The sequence below is a fragment of the Vigna angularis genome, chromosome 7 (assembly GCF_016808095.1).
Source record: "Vigna angularis cultivar LongXiaoDou No.4 chromosome 7, ASM1680809v1, whole genome shotgun sequence".
NCBI lineage: Eukaryota > Viridiplantae > Streptophyta > Magnoliopsida > Fabales > Fabaceae > Vigna > Vigna angularis.
Window position 1 is genome coordinate 2,117,497 of NC_068976.1, and position 10,905 is coordinate 2,128,401.

The following is a 10,905-nucleotide window of genomic DNA, read 5'->3' on the forward strand; positions in this document are numbered from 1 at the left end:
CAGAAATATAAGCACAAGAGTAAAGTTCACTTTTCATTTTTCTTTATTCTTTTTGTGTGTTTAAAATTCATTTTCCAAGTTAGCTACTGTGTTTCTTTGTTTCAAAGTTTGTTAAGGGTAAACCACACTACTGTTTTTATTGTTCAACAAAATGGAACTTTAAGATGGGGAAGAACACGAAGTTCAGAACCTAAGCTATGACTCCTTCGATATTCAGGTTGGAACTTCTCGTTAGGTTCTAAAGTCACCATTACCTCCCTCAAGAGCACGGAGAAAGGAGAGTGGAGAGAAAGAAGATCGCGACGTCGTGACACTTTTTTCAGTGGGAGGAGGAGAGATGAGATTTGGCAGTAGAGGGAGGGAGGGAGGAAACGACCGATCTTCCCATCGGAAACATTGGCATCGTTGGTGTTGAAAGATAAAAAGAAGTGGACGTGGTGATGGGTGTGGAGTTGAGAGTTTCTAAGTGTACAATGTGGCACACCGTTAGCCAACTCAGACAAAATTTAACGTTGTTGCTTTTGGAGGACTAAAAATTATAGTTTCCTTAAGGAAAATGATCAAAGTGAAGCAAAGTTTGGAAGAAGGAAGAAACCCAAAAACGCTTGATACTTGAGGGAGTAAAAACATATTTAACCATTTATTGGTACCACCCAAATGGTTGTAGACTGAACAAAGACTACATCAAACCGAACATAATAGAAAATTTAATAAGTAAAAAGAAAGAAAAAGATATTGAGAATCAAATCACTTTAGAATTATTAATACTTAATCGATCAAGTAGAAACGACGTGGACAAAACTCAAACTAAAGAACTGAAGTAAAGCCAAGCCAAGAATGAAGCAAAGTTGTGTATCATCATCTGATACTCAGGCACAACTTCTAGATTGATATCATCAATGGTTAATGTTCATCAATATTATGTACAAGAATGCTATATATAATTCTTTATAATGATAATAATAAAAATTTGAAAACTTACATTATGTATTATTGACAGTGTACTGTATGGCCACCCGATCAGCCAAGGACCGGCCGGTCGACCATCCAATAAGGAAATGACCGATCGGTCTAGAACGATCATTAATTGATAATTATTTTAAGCAATAATAACTATTAATGCATAAAAGAGAATAATAGTCGTTTATTGAAAATTAATAGAAATAATATTGGTAATTAATGGGTCAAACGAAACAATAAGTTTATTATTAGTGTTGTCAAAATGAGTTGCAACCCGCGAGCCAACCCGGATCACCATAGGTTTGAGCCGGGTTGGGTTTGAAAAAAATGTAATTAATTTATGCGGGCTAGTTTTCAACTCGGCTCAGTTAGAACCCGGCTCACCGGGTTGAACCCGTGGTGAGCTGGGTTAGATCACCAACCCACCTAATTTAATTTAATTATTTGTTATTTTGTATTTCAATATTATTAGTTAGCATTTTTTTTATTATATTGTAGATGGTGATAAAGAAGATGTTTCAAGAGAGAAAATATTATAGATTTATTTATTCAAGAGTCTAATATTATAAATGGACAAGTGATACAAAAATTATCAATATTAAAAACTTATTTGTTCGTTTTTGTACATGTTTTTGGATTACGCTTTGTATGATATTTTTTTAATTTTGAATTATTTTTGGAGTTTAACATCATTTTAGAGTGACGTTTATTTAGATTTCAATTAAAAAAATTGCAATTTTTTTATTTTAAAAAAAAATATAATTAAATGAGCTAGTGATCCAACCCGGTTAACCCACCAACTCGTGGTGGGTCGAGCTGGGTTCAAATTTTTTCAGTTCGCTAATAAATGAGCCGGGTTGGGTTGGCTCACTAAGTGACCAACCTATGGTGGACTAGTTCGGGTCGAGCCGGGTTACCCATTTTGACAACTCTATTTGTTATAAGTTTATAAATATATGTTTGAATGGGATACTAGGTAATTTTAACTCTAATTACTAATCTTTATTATAAGATAGATTATTACGCAAAGTTACTGACTTGAGCGGTCGGAGTGCCTTTGACAGGTACCCTCCCACACGACTTGTACAAGAAAGAGAGAAAATAAACCACGAAACTTTAATGATGGAGGACTCTCAAACAACTTATGAGTATTTTGAGTAAAAGATCTCGACCCATACCCGAAACAGACAACATGGATATTTGAACAATTAATGAATTGACGACACAATTGTAGCTAAAATTACAAAGAAAATGAAGTGGAGAAAAACAAGAATCAGTGTAGAGAAGAGACAACAGAATCATCTTATCCATATCCTCTCTTTCTTCTATCAGAATGCTATTTATACCACCTTTTTGTCATTCAAACCCTAGTAACCTATGTATTCTTCCTTTCATACTCTCTTATAGTGCTGATTAACCACATGTTTTTATTCTATGCTTTACTCCTGTCCCTCCATGATGGCAATGCTCTAGCTAGGACAAGCCAAATCTAGAAGCAAATCAAGCCGTAAGTTCATGGATGAAGATTGCAAAATTTGGTGGTTGTGAAAGGTGTTGATAGCTCATGGTTTTGGTGGGTTGTATAATGATGGAAGATGTATTTAAGGATTCTCTAAGAAAGGTTGGGCCAACTCTTTGAGGAAGGTGGCTAGAGGAGGCCACTTGGGTTGCTCTAGCCTAGGGTGACGTTAAAAGAGTAGTATGACACAAAAATGGCACCATAACTTTACTCTAAATAAAAGATGATTACATGATGGAGAGCACCTCTATTTATAGGCTCAGGTGTCTCAAAAATGGGTAGAAACTTTAACCTAAAAGAGCCACCTTGGTTGGCTTGGAGAGCAAGGAGAAATCCTCTCCAATAAGAGAGAGACAACTAGCAAAAATCCTCTCAAATGAGAGAGTGACATGTGGCAACTACCTATGGAAAAACTCTCCATTCCTAGAGTGACACATGGCCACTAACTAGGAGGAAAACTCTCCAATAGGAAGCCTCCACATCTCTAGGACAAAATCTTGCTCCCTTGTCCTCCAAACTTAGCCAAAATGTTGACCCCTTGGTCAACACACCCTTTTTGGACATCCAAGCATACTCAACTTTGGGCCTTGGCCCTTTGTTGACTTGTTTGGTCTAAATCCTATTCTACTTGACCTAAAATACAAGGCCTAATTGAATCCTACAGTACTAGGCCCATAATACAAAGCCCAAATAAAATCTAGACTACTTGGCCCAAAATACAAAGTCCAAATAAAATCTAGATTACTTGGCCCAAAATATAAATCTTCATCATGACTTAAGATGGCCCAAGAGAAAGAGTCTAGACCCATCTTCCATAGATTCCTCCAACACTTCATGAATGTGCTAGGTCATGGCAAGGTGTATGTCATCATCCCTTCCCTCTTGAAAAGGATTTGTCCTCAAATTTTCTTGTTCTTTTATGACAAAAACCTTTTTCTTGTTGTTGGTTAATTTGTGTATCTTTCCACCAGGATCAAAGATTTATATGCAAGTTTCATCAAACTCAAAACCAATAATTTTATGAGCCACAAACAACATGTATCTAGATGAAAGATTTAAATAAAACCTTATGCTAATTTTAAAAGGATTTACTTGAAAACTTGGAAGGTCTACTCCACAAAATTGTTTGTGTTTACTTTGAGTTAATTTTATCCTAAAAGGTAACATCAACTCAAAGTTTGATTTGGAAAAAATTGAGGAGTTAAAAATAGTGGAAGGTGAAAAAGAAGTTGAAATTTCAAAAGTAAAAAATGGAGTTATGAAAGATGGTTGGATGTATTGAGAAAAGTTCAAGGATTGTAAAACTCCCTTCATCATCTTAGTCTTACCCTTAATTGTGGGAGTGGTAGGGGGCTTTAGTAACTCTTCCTCTTCTTTTATCTCAATCTATTCTTTTTCTCTCTTTTCTTTCTCATTCCTTTCTTTTATCTTTTTCTCTTCATACTCTCTTTTTCTTTCCTCCTCTTTTTTCTCTCTTCTTACTTGCTCCTCTTTCTCTCTTTTCTCATGCTCCTCTTTTTCCCTTTGTTCTTTCTTCCTTCTTTTGTCTTCCTCTCTTCTTCTCTTTATCTTCCTTAAATCCTTTGGACTTTTTCTTGTTTTTCATTAAGAATTCTAAGTTCTTCTTCCAACTTAGCAAGATACTCTTATCTTTCAATTCTTTCTTTTTCTTTGAGAAGAGTTTCTTGCCTTTGCCAAATTTTAAGTGACTTTAGATCTTTTGATAAATTTTTCAAAGTGGGTTTTACATCCTCACTAGAGTCACTTCCAATTTCATAGGAATTAGTCTTAGACATCCTTAAAGGTTTTCAAAAAGATACAATTGACCAAACAAATACTTAAATTTCAAAGAAAGTTCCATAAGAGATTTAAGGAAGCAAAAGACACCCAAGTTCACTTCCAAGAAAAGGAGGTGAATCATAATGGATTTCTTAAATACCAAACCTTTCCTAGCCAAAGTTTACCTTAGGCACTATTGAACCATATTTCTCAAAGGAAACTAAAGTTGAAATTAAAGTTGTCACACACTAAGCTATCACAATTAAAGAAAGCAAATAAACTAGCTATGCGACCTAATGATTAACTTAGAAGAACTTTGGTTCCTCCAACCAACCAACTAAAAAGGAAATTTACTAAGAAATAAAGGTTCTTGTTAGGAGATGAGATTGAGTACCAAAGACTCCCCCAAGACACTTAACAAGGCCGTGAGTTACAAGAGAAAAAAAAAGAAATATAACAAAGCCAAAAATTACAACCAAATCAAAGCTACCTCCCAAGGTGTTTCTCTCCTTTCTTTTTGGCTACCACTCTATACTTCAAGCTCCCTTTGGGTCTCCACCACCTAGAAGGCTACCTGTAAGATATTGGATTACCTCACAAAGAGAACCTACACCACACAAAGTAACCAAAACCGAAATTGTGCAAGAAGAAACAAGGAATAAAAGCAATAAAAAGGTCCAAAAACAAGAAAGGCTTTGCAAAAGGAATTTAATTATGAAAAAACTAAGAAATCCAAGAAGACAAGCAAGAAATTAAAGGTTAAGAAAGAAAGGTTAGCACTCAAAAGAAATCATAATGAAAGATGTTAGAATAGATTCACAAAACAAAAATTACTAGAAGAAAAGTGAGTGGTTCTTGTCTTTTAAAACTTTGAGCAAATGGGACACTAAGACCACTATTTTAACATCATAGCCAAGACTTTTAGCCACTGAAAAGTGAAGATAAAAACCCAAAACAATGAGCAAAACACGTTCCAAAACTGATTGCACAAAAATAGTGGTTTTAGCACTTCTTTTGAGGCCTTTTGCTTAAAAGCTTTTAGCACTTCTTTTTCCACTCTTTTATGGTGGAAAATAAGACCACCACACACTTGGAACATAGGTGATATATGGGTTTTAAAAGCCACAAAGACAAAAAACACAAAATAGAAGAGAATCCTACTAGAATCAAAATGGAGTTGAAAACTAGAAACATCAATAGAGAATTTTTTTTTATGAGCTTGCCAATGATCTAATGGCAAGTATGAACCCAAAACATCAAAGATAAGACCTTCAAATGGTTACAAATGGTGCAGTTTTGCAAACTAAGTTATATATATATATATATATATATATATATATATATATATATATATATATATATATATATATATATATATATATATATTTTGATGATTTTTCAAAGTTACTAGAGAAAACTGACAAGAAAAGAACTACACATGGATGGATTAAAAACTTAAAATGACTCAATCAATGAAATGCACCAAATATAAATCAATAAAAGACCCCACAAAACAGTAAGGAATGACTCAAAAAAGAAAAAACACAAAACACTAGCCAAAACTAACAAAACATAACTTGAAAAACACTAATGACAACATTCTGACAACTTTGACCTTTGCTGAGTGTTTTACTCATAAATTTCTCTCCAGAACTCCAAATGAAGTGATTCTTTTTTGTTTGAAACTAAACTCAAAGGGATTTCATTTGAGTATTTTTACGTATTTTTTGGACAACTGGAGTAGATGCACTTTAAGTTTGAAAATCGTCAAAGTTTACTGGCAGAAAAAAAATGATAGATGAAAAAAAACACAATAACAAGAGTAAGGAAAGCATTAAACAAAAAGGAAATAAGAAAGTTAGAAACTTAGCTCTTTGAAGAACCAAGGCTCTTGATACTAAATGATGGCAATGCTCTAGCTAGGACAAGCCAAATCTAGAAGCAAATCAAGTCATAAGTTCATGGATGAAGATTGTAGAATTTGGTGGTGGTGAAAGGTGTTGATAGCTCATGGTTTTGGTGAGTTGTACGGTGATGAAAGATGTGTTTAAGGGTTCTCTAAGAGAGGTTGGACCAACTCTTGGAGGAAGGTGGCTAGAGGAGGTCACTTGGGTTGCTCTAGCCTAGGGTGACCTTAAAAGAGTAGTATGACACAAAAATGACAACATAACTTTACTCTAAATCAAAGGTGATTACATGATGGAGAGCACCTCTATTTATAGGCTAAGGTGTCTCAAAAATGGGTTGAAACTTTAACCTAATTAAAAGAGCAACTTTAGTTGGCTTGGAGAGAAAGGAGAAATCCTCTCCAATAAGAGAGAGACAAGTGGCCAAAATCCTCTCAAATGAGAGATTGACATGTGACCACTACATATGGAAAAACTCTCCATTCCTAGAGTGACACATGGCCACTAACTAGGAGGAAAACTCTCCAATGGGAAGTTTCCTCATCTCTAGGACGAAATCTTGATCCCTTGTCCTCCAAGCTTAGCCAAAATGTTGACCCCTTGGTCAACACACCCTCTTTGGACACCCAAGCATAGTCAACTTTGGGCCTTGTCCCTTTGTTGACTTGTTTGGTCAAAATCTTATTCTACTTAGCCTAAAATACAAGGTCCAATTGAAATCCTACACTACTAGGCCCATAATACAAAATCCAAATAAAATCTAGATTACTTGACCCAAAATACAAAGCCCAAATAAAATATAAATTACTTGGCCCAAAATTATTCTTATTCTAATAAATCTTCATGATGACTTAAGATGACCAAGAGAAAGAATTTTGGTCTATCTTCCATAAATGTCTCAAACACTTCATGAATGTGCTAGGTTATGTCAAGGGTATGCCATTACTTCACATTCAACCTTTCTCACTTTTATTCATTACACTACAACAAATAAAAGAAAATATTGTCCAATAAGGTCAAATTTTATAAAAGAAAATTAAACACGTATTCAAAATTGTATTACCGTTGCAGATCTCTGTAGCCGTAAAACAACTATGAAGAAGATCGTAATATTAAGTTCCAACTTTACAGTAAATATTAAACTAATCTAGATCGAATTAATAGAATTATTATAAGCTGCAAAAGTCTGCCTCTAAGATTTGAATACCACTACATTATTCTACGTGCGAAGAGTATAATTCTAGGATTTATGGCAGCTGGTAATGGGCAACACCTCCCTTTTAATCAATACTTTTAAATTTATTAATCTAAATTCATTTATCATTCCTAAACATTTTAAAATTCTGTTAAAAAATTATATTTTTTATTTCCATCTAAAAATTAATTAGAATGTCCGTTCAATCACACAAACTGTCATTTACAATACGATAAAACGTTACCACTTTTTTTGTTTACACAAATATTTTGGCTTTTCTTTACCTACTGCAAAGCATCCATATTCAAGTTCTCGTTTATGCTATTTTTCTCTCATTAAACAGTATAATTAACTGCATGAAAAATAGTTTTAAAACCAGAAAATGACAAAAGGAACTACGTGCCTATAGTCCTAAATGAATACGTTAATTATATAATTACTTTAAAAATTATATCTAAAATAGCTTTCACGAAAATCAAATTATTTTGCCTATATTCATAAAAGTGTAGAATACTGCGCATAAAACAACTCTAAAAATGAAATGCAATACCAATCTCAACGAAAAATTCGATTACGGGAGAAACAAGAAAAATGACGAAGCTTCCCTGAGACGCAATTGTATATTTTCGTACACAACAAACACTCATTATTCAATCCGTTGCAGCGAAAACTACAATGAACAAAAAATTAACAATTAACAGTTTAAAACCTAACGAGCACCGTTTCCACGAACGGTGGCAGGGCCACATATAACGAACAATTTTGATTTTTAGTGGTACACTGCGTCTGAAAACCGCAGCAAACACCGTAACGGAAACCTTTTAAAATCATCGTTGGCGGGCCCACAAAAGATTGGAGAAGTCAAAACCCAGAACTCAATCATTTCAAGTCTACCCTACCTTTGTATCGTGCCTTCTCGGAGAGTAAAGTCTACGACTCCATCAAAAGCCATATCCTTAACACATTGTCACCTTCCAAACATTAAAAAAGTGTTCAACAGTCGTATGTTATGTAATTTGTTATCAAACATAAAGAAAAACCCATTACTATATTCTCAAATCCTCATCTTAGAATGAATAAAAAAACTCAGGCTGCAATCACTAACACGTACTGTGGCTATTAATTAGGTTTTCTCATGCGATAAACATTCCTCACTTGCTTTTGCAGCAAAATCCACCTGCACTCACTCACCTTTATGATCATCACCGATGGGCATCCACATGGAATGCCCTGCACCTCCACCTGCACCGCGGATCATGAATCTGTATCATGATCCTGCACGTTTTTGCCTTCTTATCCTCCTTCTCGTGCCGCCGGTCACGGCACAGTTTCAAAACTCGCCTCCGTCACCGTCGCAGTTGGATCCTTTCACGAGACTAAGGTTCGACAAGACCATGGCTGCGGTTCTCGTGATCCTCGTCGTCGTCTTCTTCGCTTTGGGATTCGTGTCCATCTACACGCGCCAATGCGCCGAGCGCCGGATCAGGGGGAGGCTCGACCTGGCCGTGGCGATCGCCGGCGGGATGGAGCGGCGGCAGCATCATGGGCTCGACCGGGCGACCGTGGACACGTTCCCGACGTTCGTGTACTCAGAGGTTAAAGCCCTGAAGATCGGGAAGGCCACGCTGGAATGCGCTGTGTGCCTCAACGAGTTTCGCGACGACGAAACGTTGCGTTTGATCCCCAAATGCTGCCACGTGTTCCATCCCGATTGCATCGATGCATGGTTGGTGAATCACTCCACTTGTCCCGTTTGCCGCGCCAACCTCTCGCCGAAACCCGAGGACGCGCTTCCTCCCGTTGAGATTCACATTCCGGATTCGGCCCGGCCCAACGGGCCAAACGCAGAGCCCGATTATGATCCCAATTACATCAATCCTGTCCGTGAAGGTGAAGGTGAAGGTGAACGAAACAGAATAGTTACGGAACCTCTTAGTTTAGATGATCCGAACCGAGTCGGTCCCGTTAGGTCTAGATCGACGGGTTTTGGAGTTTCAAGGCTGTTTCCGCGCTCCCATTCAACGGGTCATTCTCTGGTTCGACCGGGAGAGGACTGTGAGCGGTTCACACTGCGGTTGCCAGAGGATGTGAGGAACCAGTTAATGAGTTCTGGGACGCTGAACCGGACCAAGAGTTGTGGGGTGACGTGGGAGCGGCAGAGTAGTGGAAGGAGGGGTTACAGAACGAGGAGTGTGGGGAGAAGCTATCTGCGATACGAGCGGTTCGGTGGGGATGGGCGGTTGGACCGGTGGGGGTTTATGTGGACCCCACCGTTTTGGGGCAGAACCGGTTCGGGGAGATCAGCAAAGTCAACAAAGATGAAGGATGAAGTGGACGTGGGAGAACGTTCCTCTGACCTTTTATTTACCAGAGATTGAGGATGAGATTCGAGAGACATTTGGTGTGCATACAAATCACCTCTAATTTCTTATTATCATTTTATATATACATAGATTTCGTGTTCATAGTATTCCATTTCAACTTTTTAGATTTGGATTTATATCATTTGTAAGTTCGTTCAAAACAGAGACATATTTCCTGAAAAAGAAAGGAAAAGACAATGTAAAATTCAATTATACTTCTAAATTTTTAAACCCTTTAAAAATTATTAATTTTTGTGAAGTGATTTATTTATTGTATCCAATAAATATGTTAAAGAATTATTAATTTTTGTGAAGTAATTTATTTCTTGGATCCAATATGTTAAAGAATCTGGTTTAATAACTTTCATTCAATATTATTGGCAAATTTGTTGATTTGGTTATCTTATATTAACATATAAATGATCAAATCTCGGAAGTTTAATTATATATATCGATAAAATAAATTTTTACAATGTATATTTCGGAATATTAATTATAAAGTTTTATTATCTTTTATTTTGTATTAAATTTTATAAGGTTAAGAAACTCTATAAATATACAATGTATTTTCTTAGGGAGTATAATCATAACTCATACTCACTATTATGCTCACATAAATTCTAGAGTTCTCTTATTTGAGCGTGAGAAAATTTTTTGCTAGCATATCTCTCTAACTTGAATAATGAGAAATTTGGTTTTGGTCATAGTTATCAAATTTACAAGTTAAAGTATAATATATATTGTAACTAATTAAAAGAATAATAATATAAGAAAAATATTTTAAAATAAAATATAAAAATAATATTTCATTCAAAAAATATAAAAAGTTATTTACATAATGAAATAATAATAAAGTATTATATTATTTATTAATAATTTTAATTTTTTATTTTAGAATTTTATGAGTCGAGTTTACTAGGCTCTTACGAGTTTACGACTTTCGAGTTTGACAATCTTAATTCCAACTATCAGGAACATTCGAGCAACCACTTGGATCTTACGAATTATCTAAAGGTCTACACTTTCATAAGAACATTTGGTGCTCATCGTGGAATCCAAATACAACTTTATCCTATTTCCACATTTAATATTATCATTACCATGTTTAAAGATAATTCTTTAACAACCATATTACTCATGTTACCATGAGTATTTATGATTAAAATTTTACAATGTCTTTAA

At 35.4% G+C, this 10,905-nt stretch overlaps 1 protein-coding gene across 1 annotated transcript; it reads left to right on the forward strand.

Annotated features, from left to right (window-relative positions):
- The first annotated feature begins 8,362 nt into the window (after positions 1-8,362).
- Positions 8,363-9,947, forward strand: LOC108337683 (RING-H2 finger protein ATL11). The gene has a single exon (XM_017574258.2). The coding sequence runs from the start codon at positions 8,569-8,571 to the stop codon at positions 9,736-9,738; it is 1,170 nt and encodes a 389-aa protein (XP_017429747.2). The 5' UTR covers positions 8,363-8,568; the 3' UTR covers positions 9,739-9,947.
- The last annotated feature ends 958 nt before the right edge of the window (positions 9,948-10,905 follow it).

Excerpts from the sequence above, each read along its gene's own strand:
- LOC108337683 (XM_017574258.2), top strand. The coding sequence starts at position 8,569 with ATGGGCATCCACATGGAATGCCCTGCACCTCCACCTGCACCGCGGATC.